The sequence below is a fragment of the Equus quagga genome, chromosome 18 (assembly GCF_021613505.1).
Source record: "Equus quagga isolate Etosha38 chromosome 18, UCLA_HA_Equagga_1.0, whole genome shotgun sequence".
Classification (NCBI taxonomy): Eukaryota; Metazoa; Chordata; class Mammalia; order Perissodactyla; family Equidae; genus Equus; species Equus quagga.
In genome coordinates, this window is record NC_060284.1 from 9,248,023 (window position 1) to 9,275,710 (window position 27,688).

The 27,688-nt window shown below is 37.4% G+C and overlaps 1 protein-coding gene across 1 annotated transcript in view; it reads right to left on the reverse strand.

Moving 5' to 3' along the window:
• Positions 1-14,941: 14,941 nt before the first annotated feature.
• NEGR1 (neuronal growth regulator 1) overlaps positions 14,942-27,688 on the reverse strand; it is an 810,652-nt gene continuing 797,905 nt past the window's right edge. Inside the window, exon 7 of the mRNA XM_046645643.1 lies at positions 14,942-15,527. Coding sequence (XP_046501599.1) covers positions 15,403-15,527 — 125 coding nt within the window. The 3' untranslated portion in view covers positions 14,942-15,402. The remainder of the gene's footprint in view (positions 15,528-27,688) is intronic.

Sequence of the window (27,688 nt, forward strand, 5' to 3'; positions counted from 1 at the left end):
TAGAGATTAAAACTAATAGTGAAGAGGTTGAAATAATAATTAGAGGTTAAATCTAGAGTTAATGGTCTAAGTTATTCCTTTAAAATCTTCCTACTTGTTGATTTGTCCTGGGAAACCTCCACTAAGGAATTTTAGAGATATTTAGGCTAGTAATATTTTAGTTCCTGCTCCTAGTTTATCTTTAGCCATAAGGAATAAACTATCTGTATGTGAAGTTTCCCGGGAAGTTCACATTTTTATCCCTGTCCTGAATCTTCCTTTCGGCTAAAGTACTACCTAGAGCTGGCATCTGTAGTGCTTTAATGGGCAAACCTATCTTGGAACTTGATGCAATGGACGCCAACACCCTGTAGCCCCTGCCCTCATCCTAACACTGCCCCTGGGACTTCTGCATGAGAAAAGCTCCACACACTAGGCATTCATATATAAACTAGAAAGATAATTTAACTCAATGATTTTGTACTTGCACCAAAGAAAAACTCCAATTGTCATAGGAAACATGCTTCTTCTAATGCTTAAACTTCTCATTAAGGGCACACAGTTGATTTCAGTGATATTGTAAGTTACTAGTTAATTTTTAAAAAATTCATAAGAATCTATTTATATCCTCTTCTACCTCCCTGAGTCTTGAACATTTACCAAGATTGGTATGGGTACCTAACTGTGAAAGCTGCCTTTCACCAGCTAAGAGTGTAGTCAGGAAGACACACAAGCAGCTCAGAGTGCGTGGTTCTAAACCTATGCCAAAGGAAGACAGGGCAGAATGAATTTTTTATTTCTTCAAAATTATACTACTTGTTTCTTATTTTTTTTGATTTTTGGAAATCAAACTATCAATATCAGAGCAAGAGTGTTCAGAAAATGGAATTCTCATAAACATTATGTATTTCACAATCTGAGACTTTCTTGTCATTGTCCTCTCTATCATGAAACCTTAAAACAAAACAAAACAAAACAAAAGTCCACTCTCCAAATCGCAACAATCCTTCAAACCTAATAGTTATAGCAGAAATTGCCTGGCTGCTAATCAAATTGGTTTTCTTTCTGCTGAGTCTACAGCTCGACTTCATTTCTAAGCTTTTCTTGAATTTGGGTAGGGCCACATGACTGATGTTTGGCTCACTGGCCCAGAGATTGTGAGTAGAAATGAGGTATTCTACTTCTAGGTTTGGCTCAAGAAATCAAAGAGAATGAAGGAAGTACAGGAATTTAGGAGATCAAAAGGATGGAAAAGTGGCCTTCGTTACATTTCTAAAAATAGGAAATAAAATTGAAATAGTTTTGGAGGGTCCAGTGGCCTATGATTAAGATTATATTAAGGACGTGGCCTCTTACTGAAGCAGGAATCAGACTTCCAAAGCCTCTACAGCCCCAAGGAGGGGCTTGATCTCCTGCGCCAACTTCAGACGTGGTGACAGTGATCAAGAAAGAAGTTTCCATAGGGTGGAAGAAGGGGCCAGGGAGAAAAATAGATAAGGGAGATGTTCCCAGAAATTAAACTCAAGTCCAATCAAGAAATATCCTCCTGCTTATGTGTAGGGGCCCTTCAAAATATCTATTCTGCAAGATTTTATACATTCTTACAACGGTCACTATTTTTATTTTCTGAATGGAAGCTTTCATTGTGGTTATATTATTTTTTCCACTGCTTTTGAAAATTGGTTATGTGTATGGTTTGGGAGGAGGAGATGGAAATATGTTGTTTTATATTCACAAGGGTTACTAATTCATAAGTTGCCGCATTTGGACTCAGTGGAGTTTTTGCATCACCAGAAGATACTGGACTTCCAGCTGGGTGTAATGACTGGACAGGACTTTGGGGGAGTAGAAGAATGAGTTCTACATGTGAGAGCAAGAGGAAAATGGATATGTAGAGACTAAAAGAGAAGACTGTGGCAGAGACTGGCTAAATTTAACAAAATCCATTCCCTTTTCTCTTTGGCACACTTTCCAGCCTTCCTTGACGTAGGTTGGGGCCAGAAGTCTAAGTGCTGGCTGATGGAAGGCAGATATGATACACGCCACGTCTAAGCCTAGCTCATAAAAACTTCCCAGATGTTCCTCTACTCTTTGCCTTCGTTTGCCCTACAGTTAGATACTGAATGCCTGGGCTGACTGTAGGAGCCATGTTTTGAAGATGGAAGAGGCTTCATCAGCCTGGGTCCTTGACGACCTGCATGGAGGAGAGCACCCCTCACCTCCGCCATGCTGCTACTTGACTTTTGCACAAATGAAAAATAAACTTCGATTAAGATAAACCGCAGAAGTTTCACTATTTATCTGTTATATAAGGCAGAGCACTTAAAATTATACTAGTCAAAAAAGATAGATTTTAAATGTCCCACTGAAAATATTTTTTAAGATTAAGAAATCCAGCATAGTTCATTGATGTTTTTAATTGAGATTGTGTCTAAAATTATAAAATTTTGGATTATATCATCTCAACAACTAAACAACTATTCTGTTTTCAATAACATTGCTGTTATTGGCATGGAAAGCCAAGAGAGTTAATTTCTTATATTCCAATAGAAATATTTTATATGAATTTCTGGAAAAATAGAACATGAGGTTGAAAAAATAACAATATTACACACGAGATCAATCATTTGCATATTAGAAGATTCCTCAGTGGAATGAATAATCCCAATTAGAAACATCATGACAAATAAAATGAGTCTTTGCCTAGGGTTAAAACAGGGTATGTTTTTAGGGAAAATGGAAGAGAAATTGGGAAACACATTCCTTCATGGCAAGAATGCCAGCATCTGTTAAGGTTCAGCTTCAGAACTGCCACCACCTCAACTTTCTAGTGGGAATTCTGGCCTGGGGAGAAGTCACGGGAGACTTTGGGACAGGCATCCGTCCCTTGGTGCATTGCTCCCTTCCTCCTCCCAGTTGAAAAGGCCACTGATTTGGCAAGAAATATGCACATTCGCACTTCCTTTTTAGTAACTTCCTCAGAACATATGTAAGTACTCAGTACCAGTACTGATTTCTGTAATCCTGAATCCCTATGTTGTATATTATTTACCAACTAAAAAATATTTATTGAGCATCTATTATGTGTCAGGCACTGCTTCTAAACATTAGAGCTACAGTAGTGAACAAAACCTACAAAAATCTCTGCCATCATGGAGTATATTCTGATGAGAAAGACAGAAAATAAAAAAGATAAATGAGTAAATTCCATAGTGTTAGTTACAAGGTCTAAAGAGAAAAATGAATCAAAGAAGAGGAATACAAATAACTGGGATGGAAATTACAGTTTTAGAAAGAGTAAGATTCCACTGAAAAGGTGAAATTTGAGGGAAGACCTAACGGAAGTTCTGGTCTTATCCACACTGACAATGCAGGGAAGTTGATTCCAAACAGAAGGAGGAGCAAGTGTGAAGACCTGATGTGGGAGCATGTCTGGCGTGTGTAAGGAATAGCAAAGAAGTTAGTGAGACTGGAGTCAAATGAATATAGGGGAAGAGGTGTAGGGAATGATGACGTAGAGCTAATGAGATATTGGATCACATGGGATTTTGGGATTCATAGCAAAAATTTTGGTTCTGTTCAGAGTGACATGGAGAAATACGAGAGAGTTTTTAGCAGATCTGACTGAATTGCTATAGCTCCAGTGTTGAAAATAGAGTGAAGAAGCCTAGGCTAGATTCAGGGTGACCTAAATCCAGGCAAGAGATGATGCGGCTCAGACCAGGGCAGTGACGGTGATGAGGAGTCATTACATTCTACATGTATTTTGAAGGTAGAATTGACAGGGCTTAATGATGGACCAGATGTGGAGTCTGAGAGAAAGAGGAGTCAGAGATGATTTCAAATTTTGGGGCCTGAACAACTGAAAGAATTGAATTATCATTTCCTGAGGTGGGGATGGCAGCAGGAGGAGCTAGTTTAGGAGGAAATATGAGGAGATCAGATTTAACATCTTCAAGTGTGGGATGTTTCCTAGACATTCCAAATGGAGCTACTGAATGGGTAGTTGGGTGTACCAGTCTTGAGTTCTGTGCAGAATTTTGGGCTGGAGATATAGATACGGAGGAGGATATAGCTGCTGCTTACAGCTGAGAGATTGAATGATAGCACCTAGGGATTCAATGATAGCACCTAGGGATTGAATGTAGCAGGAAAAGAGAAGCAGTCTGAGGACTGCACGCTTACATTTAGGTATTTGGAAGAAAAGGAGGAGTCATCAAAAGAATCAAGTAGCCAGAAGATAGGAGAAAAATGAAGCAAACAGGATTTCATGGAAGCCAAGTATTGGAAGTGTCTCAAAGAGGAGCGAGTGATCCATTAACCAGGTCAAGAAAGACGAGGAGTGAGAAATTGCATTTTGGATTTAGCAACGCGGAGATCATTGATGACAGAGTTTTACTGACATGTAGGGACAGAAACCCTATTGGAGTGGATTCAACAAGAGTGGAAAGAAAGAAATTGTGGGAGGTGGTGAGTATCAATTTTGCATTTGATGATGTTTTGACCATCAATTAAAGTGAATTTCACTATTTTGACATACATTGCTCCAAATAAGGACTCGAGCTCATATTTATCAAATATTTATTGCAATTTACAATCGGTATGAAACGGTCATATTGCAAGATCAAGCTTCAGCGTCACCTCTTCTGTGCAGTCTTTTCCGCCTCCCTCATAGTTAATTGCTGTATTTTCTGTGCTCCCCAAGCGCTTCATAAATACATTTGCAATATTTGTGTCAAAATCATTTATTTATGTGTCTGTCTCTCTCATTGCACTGTGAGTTCCTCATCTTTATATAACAACACAGTGTTTTGGTAAAAATATGCACTCAGTAAATGTGTGATGAGTGAATGAAAGAACATCACATTTTAAATCAGTCTGAATGATGTAGGGCAATGTAAAAAGGAAATTTATTGAGTGTTAAAGATCATAGGTAAATGCAGGGTCCTCATTCATTTTTTCCAAGATCTAAGCCTGGTACCTTAAGGAAATAACGACACTTATTTCTCTGAATGTAGCCATATGAAATAAAGGACTTATGAAATAAATTATGCATGTGCCATCTAACTGTTATACTTTTGTATTTTTTGTTTTTTAAAATTACCAATTTTTTAACTCTATTTTTCTCATTATAACATTACTCAAATTATTAATTCAGTACCTTCAAAGATAAGAGAATCTAGGTAAAGTTTTTTTGGGGGGCCAGAAATCTAGAATTTGGTTCATAGACTTTTTGAAAATTTCAATTTCATCAGAGCCGATCAGTGCTCAAACTAACATTACTATAATTTCAAGTTGAAAGCGAGACAGTTGACTTGATTTGGAACAGTGGGCTGTTCTGTGAGGCTGCTTTCCCAAAGGTGATTAGTGTTTATATTAATTTTTACTATGACTCTTTTATAGCTTTCTCACACACGCGATCCTCTTTGAGGCATTGGATTAGAGTACAAGAAAAATGCCTATTAAAACTAAAATATTAACTATGAATATAAAATCTTTTATGCTTCTCTGCACTTCAAAAAATAATTGTATGGAAGCCAAACTACTCCTAAGAAACCCCTTAGTTGAACTATGCACTGAAAGAAGTGTATAGGTTCAAGAAAATATGCTGATTCTAATCTAAATAATATTAGACTAATATTTTGAATGAGGGAGACGTTTTGTCTTTGATTGTTGTTTTTAAAAAGGAAAGTTTAAGCAAAGAAATTGCTTGCACATTTTCCTCAACTAAAAAATGTTCATCTTGAGGAAAGAAAAGTTATGTCTGTCCATATCTGTCTGTCTATCTATCTATCGGCTATCTAAATCTATCTCCTCATTGAATTTTCAGTCCTTATGAAATGTTAACTTTAGAATTTTTATCAACTCCACTATACTTTTCAAAACTACATCAAGTATAAGGTTCTGATGAATTGTTCAATATATTCATTTTAATGAGCAGCTGAAGCATTTTTGTGTAGAAGACCCTAATATAGAGAGGCCTAATTGGATCTTTTTGTCAGGTCATAGATAAAATAGAGAATCTTTACTAAATTAGCATGACAGCAAATGTAAAATGGCTTCCCAAGTACAATTTTTTACAAACTCACCTGCTTGCACGAATGCGTAATGGATAATTTTCATATTTTGGCTAAGTAGTATCTGAACAGCTTACCTCTCTTATGAATGGATCTTGGTGCAAGAAAGGGTCCATCTCCTGCTTCTGAAACTCAGGTAGGGAAGATATTTTCTGTATCTGGCAGCTTAGTTCCTAAATGTGTAAACTTAGGTTTGGCCAGCTGCTCAGGACTTTGGCTCTTGGGGAAGAGAAGCAGACACGGGAATGGTTAGCTATTACTCAGGGTGGCAGGAGTAGAGCTGAGATTCCAGTGGAAGTGACAGATATCCAGGGAGGTGATGTCCTTACCAGGTGCATGACCTTAGCTGCATTTGGCTGCCTACTGGCTACCTTTTTGGTTGTGTTTCCTGTCTTGATGTCATCCTATTCCCCAGGTTTTCCATCATTCTGAGCGCTACCCAAAATTTTTCCAATGACTTCCTTTTCTGCTCAAGTTAGTCAGTCTGTTTTCATTGTTCGCAACCAAGACTGAAAAAGTATGACGTGTGATTGTACTGACATCATGGATTTATGAAACACTGAGACTCCTTAAAATAAAGTTTTATTTTTATTTGCTTTTGAAAAACATTTTTCAATTTTTCTGGAACCCTGAAATCAAGAGAGTTAAATTCGCAAGGCTTTGGGGATTTGTTTTTTTGCAAACATCACCAAAAGCTTATACCTGACAATTACAGAAGCTCTGACGATTTTACTGTGCATATTTATAAAGCGATGATCTATTCAAATTCAGAGTTTATTTTCTTACGGAGCAATTTCAGCAGTTGCCTGGGAGAATTCATTGTCAACTATCAGAGTCACAGAGCAATGGAAGCTTTATCTCTTTCATTATGTTATGTGAAGAAATGGAATATCATCATATTTTCTTGAGAAAAAGGTATAATATACTACTGTCAAATCTAATTTTAGATGAACGATAATTAAACTTTTATAGAAACAAGAGGAATGACAACTGGGAAAATATAGAATAGCAAGCTTTATTTATAGCACTGTATTTACTAATTATAAGTGTGGAAACTGAAGTCAGGGTGCAAAGACAAGATATTGATTTTTAAAATATCCAAAATCAACAGATGACAGATTCTTCTTGAAATGATACTAGCCTGAGGATGTATCTCAACATAAAAATGGAGATCATTATATGAATTCCTGTGTTACTTGATAAAAGATGTATATTTGTCACATATTAACCATAAATGCTTTGTTAATATATTGTTAAAACTGAAATATGAGAGAATAGGAATGTCTGAACATACACACTAATCGTCTGACTATAAATTAGATATATATATTTCCAGGAAAAATTATTCCAAAATAAAAAAAAGGTCTTTCTCTTCATCATCATTGAAAATTACTAGGCAGTAAGATTATCAAAAGCATAAACTAGTTATCTATCAACAGGAAAGATATATTTCCAGAAATAATTTTGTTCCAAATTTTTAAAAAATCTGCTTTTCTCCACGTCAGCATTTAAAGCAGGTGCCATCTTCTGATTAATTATATCACAAGATGTTACTTATGCTAAAATCTTAGCAAATGAAACTTAAACAGAAACTTGGCTGCACTGTTGTCATTTCTTCTTCTTCTCTTTTTTTTTGAGTTATCCAGAACACCACATGGCTGGCTTGCAAGCTTATTTTCCAGATCACTGATAGCAGAGCAATTTTGTGTGTGTGTGTGTGTGTGTGTGTGTGTTTTGTTTCAAAAGATATCAGCTTGAAGCAGTTTCAAATCTCTGGCAACAATTTCTTAAGGAGCACGTCAAAAATGAGCCATTGACCATGTGTTTGTCAGGTCATTTGTGAAATGCACGGTAGGGAGGTGGGAAGTTTCCTGCAGCCACAGTCTATATTTATGAAACTACTTAGAAAACCGTGTAAGAGTTCTGTGGATCCTATTAGGTGCTTGAGAACGGTCAAGAAAGCTTTGCTCTTCATTATTTGCATATTATGTTCTCCAAAGAATATTTCGCGAGTTCTTTTTCTAAAATATGGTCCCCCAGTATTCTCAGGAAATTTCACGTGCTTGGAGTACTCATTTAAGTACAATCCAAAACTGCAAGAGGTAGAAGTCTGCTGTGGGGTAGTGTAGAGTTAACTTTTTTGAACATAAAAAGGTCAAAATTAATGAAGAAACTAGCAAATTCAAAGTTCCACTTAGGAATATCCCAATGCTTTCAGCAATTCACTTGAAATGAAGGAAGAAAACCACCCCCTTTAACATTTTAAAGCTTTGAAAGCCTAATGAACCATGCTACCTCCTGTAGTTTTTACCAAACCAAAATTTGTGCAAGGACTGGGCTCATTAGCACTAAGTGGAAGCAGACCATTCAGCTTATGCTACAGCTTCTTGCAATGTTTTCACCATTACCATTGCATTTGGTTGATAAAATATTGCTATCTCAACTGTTACTTCATTTTTCTCATTGTTGATGAAAAATTCCTATTATCCCATGAATTAAATAGCCCTCCTCCCAAGGGACAAAAAGATTTTTTTCTTTTAACAAATGTTCAAAATACATTAATTTTTCAACAAAGTAGAATTTTTTAAAAATTTTTTTTGCTGAGGAAGAGTTGCCCTGAGATAACATCTGCTGCCAATCCTCCTGTTTTTGTATGTGAGCCACTGCCACAGCATGGCCACTGAAAGACGAGTGGTGTAAGCTCACACCCAGGAACCAGGCCTTGGCTGCTGAAGAGTGCACTGAACTGACCCACTAGGCCACGGGGGCTGGCCCAAAGTAGATTCTTGAAGCAAGGTGGTTCTTGTTATGTTTTAATTTTTTACTTCTCTTTCTATATGTCCCAAACTATGGGCAATGGTTTGTGGGATAAGGAAGAAAATGAAATAATTAAAATACAGAGAATGTAGAATATTAGATATGTAGATAAACTTGGGGATTTTTATGAGTCATTACAATAGAGATTATATTATTGAACCTCAAAATATTAGTAATTCATTTAATGCAACATCTTTTAAGATTTTTACATCTCATCATTTCAGGCAAAACTTTGTCCTGCAATGAAAAACCCACGCATTGGTTGGAGCATACCCTCCAAGTTATCTGATTTTGATTCTATGGGAGCTCCATACCTTTCATTGCATTTGAACTATTTTACAAGTTGTAGATAAGTGATACCGAGGCAGAATATTTCTTGTCTATAGATGTGTAAATAAATCTGTTGGTTAGAGATTCAGTTGAATTTCTTACTTTGGAAGAAGTCAATTTTGCCTCCAGTAGTACATTAATTTCAATATTCTTCACCCATAAATATGTCTCTTCTTTGGATTGTTCTTTTATCTGGTTGTAACCTCTTCCTTGGTCCTTCATTAATGAATTAATGTGTTCATTTATATATATATCAAAGTTATGGTTTTCTTTTTTTTCAAATTAAAAAGTCATGTCCACAGGATTTGCATTATATTTTGACAACAAAGTACAAATGTATTCCTTAGGTTGTATATAGTTTAATTGCTAGAATTAGAATCTCCCTCTTCTTCTACTGCCCCAGCACAAACAGATGTGCATATAATTAGTATTTTGATATAAATTGGCTCAAACAACATCACTCAAGATTAAAATCAGTATTCTATTGTGTATTTTAAAAAAATTTGTGTATGTATTCTGATTTACATTTCCCTAAGAATTTTGTTGATTGCAGATGCCTGGGAAATAGTCTTGGTGGATTATCCAAAATTTGGCAGGTCCTTTGCAGAATGCTATAGAAAAAAAATACATATGATTATGACAAGATCCTCCATTTGGTGTGATGGGTCTTGTATTACCAAGGGCTGTGTGTCCAAAGGCAATTGCATTTGTATGTCCCATATCCCAAAGGTTTTAGAAGAGATGTATGATGTGATTTGCCTTTAAACATAACCCTCTGGAGGTGCTGGAAAATAAAGGAATATATATGAACAAAGTTACTTATATATAAATATACATATAGTTGTTTGTGAAGGTAGTAATGTGATCACATTTTTTTCAATTCCTAAGAAGGCTAATGGAAATAGAAACAAATTGAGAGTATTTTGCATTTCACATTTAGCTTAAATCTGTCACTTGGTAAAAGTGTAATCTTCAGCAAGTGACTTAAATTTCTGAATCTCATTTTCATCATCAATATGTGATAATAATAATGTTTTGAGGTGCTGAGAAAATCAAAGTGACAATTCTGCCAAAGTACCCTGCCATTGTAAAATGTAAGGTAGGGCTAGTCATGACCCTTCGGGAGTAACTCTAGCTACCGCGTCTGCCTCTGAGGTGGAGTATGGTTCTTAGATTGAAGGCCTGGGGAGAGTTGAGCCTTCCTTAGGATGACTGTGGATGGAGCTTTTAGGGAGAATCATGAAAACTGTTCCTCCTTTCTTCCTCTTCAGGAAGATTGGAAAGTATTTATTTGATTCACTTGCCAATTTTTTCTCTTGCCACTAGAGATGTCAATTCCTAAGTATTTTCAGTATGTTTGGGGTTATTAGGAGAAAGTGTGTGCAAATGTGAAGGCAAATGCTTCTTGGGAAGTTCAGGGAGTACACTGACTCTCTGGTGTTTGGATCAAATTCACTATCTCAAATGAATTATTCTTAGAAATTTTTCTCTTATACTTATTATATTTCTGCCTAATGGGCTACAGTGAGTAATTACTTTCTGAACGCCTGGATGTCATTTTGAAGTATCTGTGTTTTGACCTATTATGGTCACATTCTAGCTTTCAGAGTCTGAGACTTGATGCTTCTGTTTCCATGTGATTGAGTGCATGATAGAAGTTACAAAGGGAACATTGATGATCCAATGGGAAAATCAGATGCTTATTAGTGTGTTTTCATCTTTTAGAGGGGAGGGGTTTGGTAGATATGGTTTTCTCAGAATAGCAATGACATTCATATTTCAAAATATATTATTAGACCAGGCATTGACCATGTTCATGGTTTGTTGTTTTGTTTACTTACCACATTGTTCCTTTTTACGTGGTCGGCCATCATCAATGGACAGATCTGAAGAAGAGGGCTGAAATCATTCATTTGGGGTGGCTCACTTTTGCATATTATAGCAGTCACAAACTAAGGGCTCTCAGCCAAATTACTTTCTTTGGAAAGCAAGGTATTTTTAAGGAAATTGTACTGGAATGCCTAGAGGTGGAGTATATACACCCCGTTTTATACCCAGCTGTCTTATGAAAGCATACTATTTGCCTGAGTCTGATAGGCATTTGAGTTTTCAGATGCATATCCTGTAAAACCATCAGGATTTTATCATCAGCCTTTCTTGCTAACTCTGCTGCTTTTCAGCAGGTAAAACTTCTAAATAATTGATAATAAAATCTCTCCTGGAAACTTCTTTGGGCTAGATGTAGTTCAGCTTGTCAAACTTTTTGGGAATCAGCAACAGAGAGAAAGGCTACAATGTGGAGCTCTTTGAAATTGAGGCATCTTAAATTTTCAACCTGTATTACTTTGGCATACCTAAAAGGTGTGAATGTGGTATCGTGGATGCAGCAGAAAATTAAGTAGGGAATAGCAGAAATATGTTTAAATTATTATTTCTTCCTTTTTCTCTTAAACTAATAGAGTTTTAAAATGAGTCAAATACATATTTTAATTGATAAACTGACTTTATATTCACCTATTGGAAACAGTACAACATATTTTACATAAGATTATGAAATATGGATGTTTTACTAAAAGACAGGAAGAGCTTTTTCCAGTCTTTAAAGTAAATACATATTCAAAGGATCTTAAGGCATACCATTTATTCATATTCATATCTATTGAAATACTGTACATCCACATACTTCAATAAATAGTTAAAAACCTGACCTCTTTTTAAATCATTTCTGAATTTCAAAAAACAATTTTTATTGAAAAGATTAAATAGGTAACTTTTGGCTGTGTCACAAAGCTAAGCACAATGGATAAATTAACAATTATTCAGTAAATTTGATCAGTATAGACGGTTGGCTTTGATAAGTTTCTCAGAATTTTCTGAGTTCACACATAGGGGTATTTATGTATATATTTTGCATTGAATTATCTGGGTAATTTTCTCAGTTCTCCAGTCTACTTTCTAGATATAGCTTAAATGTTATGATGAAGCATTAATTTTTCAGTTAAGTTTTAAACCCCCCAAAAGTGAGTTTACATTTGACAATCTCTCTCTCAAATCTTTTAGTGTCCCCCCCAAAACACAATACTATAATATGGGTAGTACTTTTTATTGTATAATTGCTGTATAACAGAAACTTAGTGGTGTAACAGGAGTTATGTTTCAAATAGGATCATTGTAAAACATAATTACACCACTTACAGTTATACTAAGAATGCTAATGAATTAAGTCAACTACCCTAACATTCCAGATCTTCCCTTTCCCCTTCCTTCCTTCCTTCCACCCTCCCTCCCTCCCGCCATCCTTCCTTTCTGCTCTTTTTCCTCTCTCTTTACCCCCTTCCCTTTTCTGTCTTTTTCTTTTCTTTCCACTCTGCTTTCTCAACTGCTTTTTATTTTGCTTTCTTCTTTCTTTGAACAAAAATTCAGGGGCAAGAAAAAGAGTCCCACAAATGGAACTTGCGGAAATATAGTACTGAAATAAATAGCTAGAAAAAATTGTTATAGATCAAAAGATAAATCAATTTTATAAAACTGCTATTCTGAAATTGCAACAATCTTGTACAGTCAGGACTGATAAAATGGAGTAATCAGACGTTTCATATGTCCATAAATGTAAAATCATCTACTTGAACATTATATGCAATACATTCACACAAAAAAGCAAATACTGTAGCCTTATTTGAACAATATTGAACTCATAAATACTCATGATTTCACTCTTCCCAGGGGCCTAAGGACTAGGAATGCTGCTGTGATACAGAAAAACATAGCGAATACCTCCTCTATTTAAAAATGTCACTCAAGAAAGTCTCTTCTAACATAAAGGCAAATACATACAGCTACCGAGCTATGACTGTACTTCGGTCACATTCTATGGGAAAAACACCAGACTCCACAAATTCGGAATCATGACAACACTTTGAACTAATTATTTGGTTCATCCATAGTTTATACCTCGATTTACCTCACATTTACCCTACAAACCTTACAAAGAGGAGGTATTTTTAACTCTAGGAAAGCGATCACTGTATAATATGCATTCTTGATCTGTTTCTTTCTCCCAAACAATGGTACTGATGGTTAACACTTTTGTGGTAGCACCACTATTTCTAGTAAGTAGATTATTATGGAGTGTGCCACTTTAAAGCTGCAATACAAAAAAATATTGTGTGGTTTACTTACCAATTCCACAAAGAATATTGTAAAGAAGCAAATCAATAATAACTAAAGTGAAAATGCCACATGTGTTTTAAAAACCCACTTTTAATATATCAGACAAAATAATGTAATAAATTATTACAGTGAGTAAATTTAACAGCATTATGCCATATTAATGACATTTTGTGGAAATATTGTATGTTTATGCCTCTTCATTTAGGATTAATTTGTCTAATTAAATAGATTCATGGTATACTTTGGGACTAAATTTTACTCAAAAATCACCATTTTCAAGCCCATCTCTCTCAGGGAAAAATATTAGATACCTTGAATATGAACAATCTTTGTGAAATTTCTTATATCTAACTCTATTAGTAGGCTTTTTGTTATTGTGACTTGCAAAAGTGAATATCTGCAAAAATCTCTTTAGGTGTAATGAAATTGGTAACATTGTCAAACTTGTAAAATGGCTTTCATATTTCAAGGCTATGTTCTTTCTTTCATAAAGAGCAAAACCATCAAATTATTCAAATATATGAAGTATAATACTTCTTAGAGAAACAGCATTTTCCTTCAAAAACGTAGTTTTCATTCTTTTAATAGAAATAATTTAATATTCATGATAACTGAATAATTAACATATCAAGATATTCTCATCACTGTGTCTTCTCTCCATTTGATCGTATCTTACATATATCACATAAGAAGAAATATAGCATGGTGATTTTGTTTTGCCTTACTTGTTTGAGCTGAAATGGTTACAGAGAAAGATTTTATTGCAGAATTAGTTATTTCAGGGATTGATCTACTGCATACCAGCGTGGAATATTTGTTCTAATGTATTTTGGAACAATTTTTTATATAACATGCATTCCAAAATATCAACTGGGTGATGTTTTCAGATGGAAAATAAGCAAAATGCTCCTATCCACAGGAGCACTCTATCTATCCTATCAACTTACCTGCCATAGAACCACACTAATTTTGAGTGCTTACCATCTCGTGTAATATTAGGTAATCGGATGTTGTGTCCTTTCTGACAAACCATCTCAAAAGTTTTGACTTGGAATACTGAAAGGAAAAGATGCTGTCTTGCTAGACAATGCTTTGGATGGACTGTGCTGTCATTTTAAGGGAAAGTATTTCCCAAAGTGGATCTAACATTTAGCCACAACTAAAGAAATCATATGGTAAATTTACCTGTACTATGTTAAATTGTTTTTCATCACAAAACTGAGTTCTTGGGATCAAAATTCTCAAACCCAGCTGGTAATGAGGGAAGAGATTTTTACAGTCAGAGAGCTCCTTCATTCTTTAGAAATCGGATATGGTTTAACTTTATCATCGTGGTTTATTTTTGCTTTCCAATTGTGGAATTTTGCAAAACATCTTTTAGTTGGAGATGAAGAGAAAACTATTATTTTATGAAGGCACACCCATGCTGAACTTACAGGAAAGAGAAGCAGAGCTGCACAGCCAGTTATATTACAAGGCTCATTCCTGAAACCTGAATATCATGCGAGCAGAAAAATCTAGATATGTGTTATATTTTGAAGAAATGATCCAAAGGCAATATTATTTGCTTTTTATCAAAAAAGAAAAAAAATGCATCTTTGTAAATGTAGATTGACTCTCATGGAAACAGGGAAATGAATGCTTGTATTGCAGCCTTAAAGAATCACATGTTCACTGCAATATTCGTATTTGTAAACTACAGCCTGCAACCCAGCAGACCATGATTGAATGCTTTTGAAAAGTTGTAGATTACAAACATGAAATCACAATTAATATCCTCTAAAAGTAATTTCAGAGCTTTCACGTCTTAAAAAAAGGACAATGTGTACTGCTTCACAAGGTAATGTAGCTAATCAAAAAAAGAGTAGAATTAAAGTATTTACATAATGAGCAATTCTACAGAAGGCGATCATCCCCATGTAAGCACTGCTGATTATATCCCACGCTGCTTTTAACAAACTGTACCAGATTGGATCCAGCCATCAGCACTTTCAGAGAATCCTTGAAAGCCTTTTATGGGTCTTTAAATTTATTGTAGAATGGCATTCTTCAGGTAGAATATGCTGGTGAAAGAGGACAGTGTCAACACAAGGTACCAGCAGGAGAAAAGAACATCAGCGCTCCCGGTAATTCCATACTGGGCTGTACTTGGAGCTGGAAAGAAATGGAAAAGATTAAATCAAAATCTAATTTGTGTCTTTCAAGTTCCTAAGAATAATCACAAGGCAGCCAGGTGTATTGGGGAGAGCACGGGCATTGGAGTGAGGGCAGACTTTCTGCTGTAGGACAATGTGCGGCCTATTCAACTAACCTCTCTGAGCTTCAATTTTCTCAAGGGCAAAATAGAAATAATATAATCCATGTGGCAGGAATGCCGTGTGAATTGGAGATGAAGCACATATAACACACTGCACTGCGCTGGACACAAGCTAAGAACTTAATAAACAACAGCTAACATTATTATTCCTATTATATGCAATGCAAATATTTGTATTCGTGGACAATATTTATTCATGCATATATTTTTTAAAGTTTATTTTTATTGAGATATAATTGACATCTAACACTGTGTGAGTTTAAGGTGCACAGCATGTTGATTGGATACATTTACATATTGCAATATGTCTACCACCTTAGTGTTGGCTAAGACCCTTATCATGTCACATAATTATCATTTCTTTTCTGTAGTGAGAACAATTAAGATCTAGTCTCTTAGCATCTTTGAAGGTTATAATACAGTATTGTTGTCAATAATCCCTATGCTGTGCGTTAGCTCTCCAGGACTTATTTACTAGTTCCAAGTTTGTATCCTTCAACAACAGCTCCCCAATCCCCCCGCTTCCCCCAGCATCTGGTAACCACCACTCTACTCTGTTTTTACAAATTCAGCTTTTTTCGATTCTACATATAAGTGACATCATACATGTATATATGCATATATTTGGCCATCATTTTTATTGCTCAAATACTGCACTAAATGCTGGAAAAACAAAGAAGACTTCTCTTCCAATGTCTCTTTTTTTTTTGTTTTGAAGTGAGGAAAGATAGTGAAACATTTATAATACAATCTTAGGAATGTTAGAGTTGCATGTGCAAACTGCAGTGACGCAGAAAATTTTGAGTTTAAATCTGCCTGGGTAAGGGAAGGATAATTTAACCAAGAGTGTTACTGAAGCAGACCATCATTTGGATAGAGGAAACAATGTTTTCAAAGGCACGAGGAAAGGAGAGAGCACAGCATTCTATTCCAGGAGCTAAAAGTAGATTAGTCTTGCCGGACTATGGAGTTAGAGGCCTGGAGTGGAGGGAATTGAAAGTGGAACCCTAGGCAGATAAAATGGCCTTTATTGTAATGAAAAAGAGTTTCGTTTTTCATACAGAGGGAGATTTTGAAGAATTTGGAGCTGTTGAATTATAAGACTACATTTATACATTAGAAAGATCACAGTTTTCTATATAGAGAAGATCACGTGGTACTGGGCTAACAGTCACGTTGAATTTTGACTGAGAGACTTTACCTAGAGATTCACCAAGCTGGGGATATTGTGAGAGTCTACCGAATGGATCCCGCTTTATTTCACAGAGGACAGTTGCTGCTTTGAGTGTGAATTACATTGTGTTCCAGAAATTGGATGTCGCGGGCATGCTCAGCTTTGCTTGAGGCCAATTTTCATTTACCATAATAAAAATAATAGTAATGATAAAAAACCCACCAACATATGTTTAGCTACCTTTTTAAAATGAAACCTGGATTTCAAGCCTGTTTCCTACTAGAAAATGAATAATGTAATAAAAAATACACTATTTCACCCCTAAATCCATAACTCAAATCCAGGAGCAGCTTTAGTCACACTGAGTTTGAATTACCAGCAGGTAGTTTACTGGAACTTTCACCAATGACTATATTTCCACGTTACAAGAAGAATAAATTGTGTTGTTTATACCTCTCAGGAATTAAAGACAATGAAAGATGCACTGGCCTTGGCCAATGGGAAGGCCATTGATGGTCCAGTTGTTGATTCCAGGTGAGTGAGATTCAAGGGCAGAGATGACCCCTCACTGGTAAACACAGAGCAAAATCAACTCTGTAATGCTTTGATTTGAATTACAAATGAGTTTTAAAAAAATGAGAAGATGACAAAGAAAATATATCTATTATTGAACAGATGGCTTTTCAAATTTTGATGTATAAGAAGTCTAAAACCATGAAACTCCTTAAATTATTTTCTTTTCTTCAAGACCTAGGAAGATGTTTTCTTTTTAAAAATATAAATAAATATTTAATTAGTCTGTTACTTTCTCAATGACAGCTATTTCAGAGTTACTTCTGCTGTTGTTTTTTGAGAATCTTGAGTGCAATAAAACCAGTATAATAGTAAAGGACTAATAATAATAAGCAAAGAATATAAAATGATTTCATAAATAAAGAATAGATCTTAAAAGCCAAGCATACAAAGATAAAATTTTTATTATCATGACCAATTAAATAGTAAATTAAGTGGGTAGAGTATAAAGGACCCTCAAAACTCCTTATTTATCTTTTTTTCTTTTTGGTGAGGAAGATTGGCCCTGAGCTAACATCTGTGCCAATCTTCCTCTATTTTGTATGCAGAATGCCACCACAGCATGGCTGATGAGTGGTGTGTAGGTCTGCACCCAGGATCTGAACTCTGGGAAACCAAAGCGGAGTGTGCGAACATAACCCCTACACCACCAGGCCGGTTCCATTTATCCATCTTTCAAAATGCATTTTTAGGGAGCTGGCCCTGTGGCTGAGTGGTTAAGTTTGCACGTTCTACTTCAGCAGCCCAGGGTTTTGCCAGTTCAGATCCTGGGCATGGACATGGCACTGCTCATCAAGCCATGCTGAGGCAGCGTCCCACGTAACACAACCAGAGGCACTTACAACTAGAATATACAACCGTGTTCTGGGGGACTTTGGGGAGAAGAAGAAGAAAAAACAAAGATTGGCAACAGATGTTAGCTCAGGTGCCAATCTTTAAAAAAACCAAAATGCATTTTTGGGACAATCTTTCCTGAATCCCCTCTCTTCTCCAACAAACTGAGCAAACTACTCTATTGTGTCATTAAGCCACCGTATATATTCTTTTTTATACAACTACAAAACTACATTGCAATTATCTGTACATATATATCTGTTTCTCTCACCAGGCTGTAAACTCTCCTAGATCATGTTTTATTTATCTTAGTGTTTCTAGATACAAAGTCTAGCAAAGTCTGGTACACAGTAGATGCTCAAGAAATGGCTGTTGAATGAATAGGTCAGAGTTAGAAGAGGTATTTCTCTCCTACAAAATGGAATCTCTTCTTAAGCAAGTCACTTGCCTATAGGCTAGAGAACCTACAATATACCCTCTTTCATTCAGCAAATATTTACTGAACTAGGTACCAGGCCCTGTACTAAGTACTGGGAATACAATAGCTAATAAGATAGGTGTGATCCTTTTGTTACTTAATTCCATATACTCCCATACCTACTCCTCGTTATCATGTACCTTCAATGCCACCTTCCCCCTAATGTGCCTTTCTTGTCTACTCAGCCTCCTACTATCATAGACATAATATATTTAAATTAACAGAGTATATATTTTTTCCACTGATGTCTCAAATTGATGTATTTTTCTACTTGTTCGTGAATGCAATACTTCTGTTAGCCCTAAAATAAAGCATGAACCTGTTGCTGCATTGTTAGCCTGCAATTATTAGGAGAAACAGACTGCAGAATAACTATGGACAATTAGTAGGGCAAAAAACCTAGACAGCAAAGTTAGTCAAAGGAAGGTGAGGTCAGCTATCTAATTCCAAGTCATATATCGTGATCTATACTCTGAGCATATATTGAGCATCTTTTATGTGCTGGGGAGTGAACACAGGCAAAGATGAATAAAACTAAATCTCCTGTCTTAGGAAAGTTTCATTCTAGTTGGTGATATAAATAAAAAGGCAATTATAGAACATTAGGATATATGCAATTATAAGGATAATGAACAAACATGGGAGGGCTCCCCAAGGAGCCTTGGTAAGAAGGAGTCCAGGCATCAGATACAAATACAATTATTTTTTACAAAATGCAATGATATACTCACGTTAGTACATATATATCACTTTTTAAGATGGCAGCATAGTAGTCCATTGACTTGGAGCGTCCTTTATTATACAACCATAGTCCATTTGACTGATTGTTTTTTTTAAAGATTGGCACCTGAGCTAACAACTGTTGCCAATCTTCTTCTTTTTTTTTTCTGCTTTATCTCCCCAAACCGCCCCGTACATAGTTGTATATCTTAGTTGCAGGTCCTTCTAGCTGTGGCATGTGGGACGCTGCCTCAACGTGGCTTGACAAGTGGTACCATATCTGTGCCCAGGATCTGAACTGGTGAAACCCTGGGCCACTGCAGGGGAGTGCGTGAACTTAGCCACTCGGCCACTGGGCCAGCCCCTGACTGATATTTATTATGTGTTTTTTTGGTGACTTGTTACCTGAGTGACTTAGAGCATGAAGCTAATGGTACTAAAGTTAGGAGTCTCAGTACTATCTGGGCCAATTAGATTTGCTCAGCATGTTAAATCCCAATCAGCTACTCGAGAAATTATACAAAACGTTAAGAAAATAACTGTTAGCTATTAGACATGAGCTTCAAGCCCCAGTTCAAATATCATCTCCTTTAAAAAGAGAAAAGTCTCTAGAAAATCCCACATGCCAAATTAATTTGGCATCATATTTGTTACCACATTTACGTATCTATCACATCATCTTTACATATCTATCTATTTCCATTAGACCAAAAACATCTTCAAGCCAAGATTTATTATATGTATCTTTTATCATTGGATGGAACACAGAGTCTGGTACTTAGTAAGTGTCCAATAAATATTTGTTGAATGATGATAGGGTTCATATCCATTTCCCACACTGTCACTATAAACACATAAGGGAACACTATAAATTGACTTCTTTTTTCAGAAGAATAGAGTCTTTCACCACTCATATTTTGCTGTCTTTCTTCTCTCCCTACTTTGAGATTCATTATTACCTTTTAAGACCTGTACAGAGTCAGAATACCTCCCCTCAGTATTTGAGAAAGAAGATAGACCATGAGGCAGATTATATAGGGGAAGAGCATGCATCAAACTTTGTAGCATCATCCTCTTGCAGGAAAGACAGGAAGGGTAGATGAACCCATGGCCTCCAGATACAGTCCTGAATTTCCTAGGAGACATCCAGCTGTGCCTCTGGGAGGGTCAAATCTGTTGTATGTTCTCTGCCTAAATAAAGTATCATAGGGCAGGTGATCAGAAGTGTTGTTGGGCCATAGTGAGGGTTTCATCCTAAGTGATATGAGAAGCCATAGGTGAGTTTTGAGCAGAGGAGGCCAGCTGACATTTTCAAATGATTGCTTGGCTATTCTGTGGACAGTAGAGTGCACTAGTGGAGGCAAGAGTAGAAGCCTATGCTGGCCCCAGACCTTCACGGGTATCCAGTGCCTACCGGGGGAAGCCACAGCTCTGGAGCTCAGCATTCAGACACCTCTGTTATCTGACTCTAGTCAACTTATCCAGACTCACACACTCTCTTAGCTCCATTCACACAAGCCATTTTCTGGACACACAGAGCATCTTCATTACTCCTGTCATTTGTACATGCTATATCCTTGAGCTTAAATGGCCCTCCTTCCTTTTTCTCTTCACCTATCAAAGTCTTTTTCATCCTTAAAGATCTACAATGCCACCTCCTCCATGAAGCCCCCCAATCTCTCTAATAAGAATTGTTAGTCTCCTGCTGATACCTGATTTCAGAAATAGTTCCTTTTTACGCAACCCTTCAGCAATGTGTTGGATGCCTGCACGCTGCCCCCCTCCCCCCATTTTATTTGAGAGAAAGGAAGAGAAAGCAGGAATGAAGTGGGGTTCGTCAGGGAGGCTGCTTTGGTGTGCTCTGTAGATCGGAAATTACAACAAACAACAGAAAATGCCGGTTGTTAGTCTTCCCACTTTCTTAGTGAAGCTCCAGGCATTCTAGCTTTTAAAGATAATGCGCATAATCTACGGACTGTAGATCCAGATGACTTTGGTTCAAAGTCCAGCCGCACCTCTTTCTGTCTGGACCGACCCTGGTGCCTTTCTTCACTGTGCTTAGTTCACATCTTCACCTGCAAAGGAGGATTGGTAGCATCTCAAAAGTTATTGTGAAGATTAAATGTGTCGATATATTTGAAGCCCTCAGTACAGCATCTAACACGGGAGAAACATTTCCTCAAGAATTATCCAAACACTCCTCATTGGCTCATTCATTGAGCAAGTTCAGTGCGTGCTGTGTGCTAGGCATTCTCTGAGTCACTAAGCAAAACAGAAATGGCCCCTGTCCTCAGAGAGCTTTCTCTTTGGGATGTTTTCCATAGAACAAGCATATTTGACTTCATTCTTGATCGACAATTGGTTATATCAATGTTTCTCTGGTCTTACAAAGCTGCCTTCCATTTTATCTTACAAAAATATTTATTCTCTTCATTATCTTGGCTTCTTTTGGAGAGCTTTCATTTAATGCCATGTATTGCTAGATCATTGGCTGTGGGAAGCATTCCCCCAATCTAGCTGCCATTGTATTGTGACAAGGTCTGGCAATGGAAGGAGAATCGTGCAAGGCACTTCTCCAGGGAACATAATTCTTTAAGCAGAGTCCTTTGTCCTCCTTTCTAAAGCCTATTACTGATTAACATCTTCCCTCTGTCCTGGAAGCCTTGTAAAAACAGGCAGAACTAGCAATAAACATATCTCAAAGAACAAACAGCAGCCCCCAAGGATGCGGGGGTCTATATTCCGTTAATTATATACTCGCTGCCCTCCTAACTTCTTTGAAGACCCTGAAACTATGTAACCTCTTCCTAAACAATCGATATGTATGCTGCACATCTGCTATGTAGATAACCACCTTTGATTATTACCTTTAGTCACGCACTGCCCCTCATCTATTGTTCCCATGACGACAATAGTTAGAACACCTCGTGTGATTTTTTCCTATGTAAGTGTACCCTGTCCCCGAAATAAATTGGACTTGCTTGCAACTGCGTCGAGTCTCACGTCTAGCACTTACACTTTGGCCGACGCCGTCTCTCCCGCGGGAACCTGGACTCTGCCGAGGCTGGACCCTGGCAATTGGTCCATCTCCTCTGGTTTGTAGGCTCCTTGAAGGCAGGAGTATGACCTCTTCCTTTTTACTTTTTTCTCCAGGAGAAGAGTAGGGTAGTGCATGGCCTTCAGAGAGGTTTCATGGCTGGTCCAGGGCCGCGTCTGGCTTTGGCGGGGCTCTCAGGCTTGGAGCAGAAGTGCCTGGCTAGGTGTGCAGCACAGGCCTTTGGGATTTCTCCCAGTAGTCAACAGGAAGATCCAATCTGGCTTTAACACATATCTTACATCTTGTCTAATTATGATTATCACTCCCAATTACTTACAGCTGCTGCATATTATTTTCAGTCTTGGCAGTTTTCCCTTGTATTGCTCCAGTTTTTATTTTTAGGTGAAAGCAAATGTAACTGTGAAATATTTAGTTTTGGTATAATACCAATTACTTGCCTAGGCAGTTTCCTTAAATTACTCAAGCTTTAAGTAAACTACCTTTGAATCATATTTTTAAGATTCTCATTGCAACCTTAGGTAAAGTTACTTTAGCTACATTAACTCTGCTTCCACAAGAAAAAGCTGGCCTCAACTTACATTTTATTAAGGAAGCTTATACCTTAATGGGAAGTGAATGATTTACACCTCAATTAGGTTTCATATAAAAAAGAGTGATTAGTGTGGATTCAAAATAGAGTGCACATTAGTTTACGGAAGAATTGTATACCATTGATATGATCCCAAAAGCAGTGCAACTCTGCTTCATAACATACTGTGGGAGGAGTCTGTTCAAAAGATATTTTAATCCTCTCTTCAGCAATATCCACCCCTTCACACCATCAGCAGGTGGAGGGAATAACACACTGGAGGCTCAGATCACACCCAGATTTTTTTTTTTTTTTGAGGAAGATTAGCCCTGAGCTAACATCTGCTGCCAATCCTCCTCTTTTTGCTGAGGAAGACTGGTCCTGTGCTAACATCTGTGCCCATCTTCCTCTATGTTATATGTGGGATGCCTGCCACAGCATGGCTTGCCAAGCAGTGCCATGTCCGAACCCGGGATCTGAACCAGCGAACCCCAGGCCGCTGAAGCGGAACGTGTGAACTTAACTGCTGTGCCACCGGGCTGGCCCCCCACACCCAGATTTTTTGTATCACTTAATTCTGCCTAAACACTGGGTGGCAATTAGGGGAGGAGAGGAGCACTGGGACAGAAGATGCTTTACAGCTGGATGTCCAACTTTTGGTTACGGTGTCTGGAAGAATCAGACAAGTCTTGGCACGGGTGACATCCTCTCATTATTCCTTTCCGTGCTATTCTTGCACAATCGAATGACCTAGGCCCTAAAATGGGATGTACTGCGTTAGAGACACAGCACAGACAAACCATGTCCTCTCTTCTACCATCTCACACCTACAGCACCATCTCTCCCGAGGGAGCGCTTCGTTTGGATGGATACGACATGCTCCTGTACTGTAGCCCTTCCAAGATCTTCTCCCCCTGGGCTCTGGGCTTGAGGAATGCCTGAGTAGCATAGTTGTCATGGGGTGGGGCTACCAGTGTATAGATTTTCAGATTTTTTTTACTCAACACACCTTTACCGTGCCATACACTGTTTCCTGGAATACAGAGAGGTAAACATGGCATGGTCCACTTTTAAACAGCTCTCAGTCTGGTAGAGTAAGGCTTAATTTACAAGCCCCCACCAGAGTCAGCTTCACTGGCATTTTGAGAGAGAAAGAAAGAAGTGGATTAATGGCTTCAAATTCCTGCCAGTCAGCCTTGCCTTTTGTCTTCTTTAAAAGGAATCAGGCTAACAAGTGCACATTGGTGCAATTTTCTCAAATTAGAAGCCTAAGGTTATAGAAAAATCTATGTTTATATACTTATTCTAACATTTTAGATTTTTACTTTTTGTTTTGGTCAAAAATCGAATGCCTATCTTCAGAAAGTTCCAACTTCTTTTACAGACCAAGACTTCACAAGCATAAAAATGTAAAATAATTATTTTCAAAGAATTTCCCTATTTTGTGTTATAAAGAAGGAAAATGGCTAGAGAAACCATACCATTCTTTTCTCTTTCTGACTCTCGGAATTTCCCTGCCAGCTTGTTCTCAGCAACTACTAAGCTATTTCTCTGGCAGACCACCATCCTTGAATCCTTCTCTGTTTGCTGAATAGCCATTTTGCCAAAGTTCATGGTATACAATCCTATTTACTCAGCATCAACTACATTAGGAATTTTAAACATATGTTTGTTTCTGTTATTACCCATATTCAGAAATCTGCGTTTTTGTAGATGAATACTTTTACCTGCAAACAGCCAGATGAAACTCTCTGTGACCGTTACCTCTAATTCAAGCTAAGGAGAATAAGTAAGCAATCAGCCAAATAGAAATGAATTCCGTTGCCATTTTTCTGTCCTTCATAGTCATTGGAAAAAGTTTCAAAGCCTGAATTGTTCATCAATATCTTCTAAATGTGTTGGATTTTTTTGTTCACTCTATTTTTAGCAAATGAGAAGTGATTTACATGAATCTACAGTAGCTCTGTTTTGAAGTGTGTTGCTAATAGGGGTAATTTTGTATCACCCGAAATGGTTCTTTGAATTTGGGCAAAGGCCAGTTATTCAATCCAGGTTGGTTTGCGAATGGGTTTCTATAAAAGTGTCACTACATATTTTGGAGTATGTGTGTATGTGTGTGGGAGTGTATATAAGTTGTGTATAAGCGTTTTAAAAGCTGGCTTTGTTGCGTGAAATGTATACACAAACATACAATACAAATTGCCTTGAATATAGAGTTTTAGTCTGAGTCTTTAAGGCACCATCTAGCTGAAGAAAAGAGGATTTTACAGAAATAAAAACAGAAACCCAGCTGTGTTGTTAAGGTCACTAATAGTCACTGCTATCAGTGGTATCATCAGTGGGACACTGCGGTAAACATGGTGTGGTAAGAAATGGGAGAAAGTGAAAACCAGTCAACATTTTTGCCAGTTGAGGGAGTTTTTAAGATTTTGTATATGTGGCTATGCGGGTGTGAAATTATTTAAGTTTTTATATAAGTGTCTAAACTTGGAGCTTTAATGATCAAATTGTCTTGTTTATTAAATTTTATTCTTTACATCTTTTGTGTTAGCAAGGTTATCCTAAACCAGCTTCTTTTCTGTTATTCTGCAACATCGTTCTTTCAGCGTTAAGGATCAAGAATTTCATAAAGCTTGATTATATTTTCCATTTTTTGGAATATTCTATTTCTTTTCTTAGCTTTCAAATACAATAAAGGCCAGTGATTATCTGGCCCCGTAGTTCTGATTTACTTAAATTGTTCCACTTGTTGTGCTCCAGATTGATTTTCAGTTATTCTCAACGATTCTCTAATCATTGCCATTATATTTTGGCTATTTAAAAAACCTTAATAAAATCTAAATGACTTTGTATGGAATTCAAGACCCTCTGTAAACTTCCCCAAAGTGACCTTTCCAGCCCATCTCTAGTCCCACCGGGCAGGAAGGCTCTTCATTCTCAGGACATGCCCAGGCCTTTGCTGCCTTTGTGTATTTGCTCACACTCTGCCTTCATCTGAGATGGGCTTCTGCACCTCCATATCATGTTGGAATGGTCCCCAACTTTCTGCATCATGTTGGAGTGATCCCCATCTTTCAATGCCCATCTCAAGTGCAACCTGCTCAGGGAGTTAGAACCAGTCAGAACTCTACGAGGAATTCAGGATCATCTAGTGCAACCCTTTGGTTTTAGCTGAGGAGATGAGGCTGGTGGAGACCGAATGATGTACTTAAGTTAGAGGCAAAAATAAGCCTGGAACTCAGGTGTGCTGACTCTCTGTGCTTCCATTTCCGGGTAGCCTCCCGGAATTACACCCGAGCTCTAGTTGCACTTACTCTCCTTCCTCTTTTCTCCCAGAGCCATTTGTTTTCACCTATACTTCCTCACCCTCATGTTCATTTCCTTCAATAGAGTTGAAGTCTCTTGAAAACAAGGATCATATTTAATTTCCTTTTGCATCACTCACTGCATTTGATCAAGTGATTGGCACTGTCAAAATATTTATTTCAGAGAACTATAGATAAATTGTTTTAATTTCTGCAGTTTAATGAGGTTTCACTATAAAGCTCAAGAGAAAGAAAGGAGCACTGGAGGGAAGGTAATATCAATCAGGAATCTAGGATTTGGAAACATTGACTCCTATGGTAGAGGAAGAGTGGTTCTATTTTGTTGAAAAGAAGAATCTTGTATTCTTAAATGTCTCTGAAGACATCATACCATAAACATACAGAGCCACACACACACACACGCACACACGCACACACTCCAAGAGAACTGTTCAAGAATCGCTCTTGCCTGTGACTTCTATTTGAATATGCTAGTTATGGTGAAGATCGTATTTGTAACAAGCAAGCACGCCATGTCCTAGCTTAGCACCTGTATGCCTCAGTTTTCTCACCTGAACAAAAGGGATAAAAGTATCTTCCTCATAGTGTTGTGATAAGTAAATGCGCTAAGTAAGGTGCTTAGCCCAGGGCTCATTTAAGTGTTCCTTAATTGGTAGCTTTTAAGATGATTAGTGTGTTTACACAAGAAGGACCAATATAAGCCCCTACCTTGGTCCAAGAAGAAATATCTAGTTGTTGAATGAGATCTTGTGTACCTCCAAATGCTGTAAATTTGAAACAGTAACAACCATGTCAACAATAGGCTCCTTGTAAAGCACAGCTCTAAAAATGCAGATCAGAAAATTCATTCATTAAACAAATAGTGCTTGAGTACCTACAAATACTTACAGAGCACGTACAAACTCTATATACTGTTTTGTGTGCTGGGATGCAGCCTTCACATGAAATTCCTCTAAGTAGATCACAATGCTCTGCACAAACCATACCCTTTAACCTCCTCCCTCCCTAGTCCTCCCCCCACCCTTGCAATCCATGTTTCTTCTACCTGGAATCACCTTCTCCCACTTCCTCCCAAATTTCCAGCCTCCATATGACACACTTTTACTCCTCCTTGAGGACCTAGGACAAGGGTTACCTCTATGATAACTTACTTGGCCCTTTATCCATCACTTGCTCCCTCCCTTGAGGCCCCAGGGCAATTCTAACTCCTCCCTTAGGGCCTTGCTCACTGGCTTGCCTCCTGCCTAGACTGTGAGGTCCTACAGGG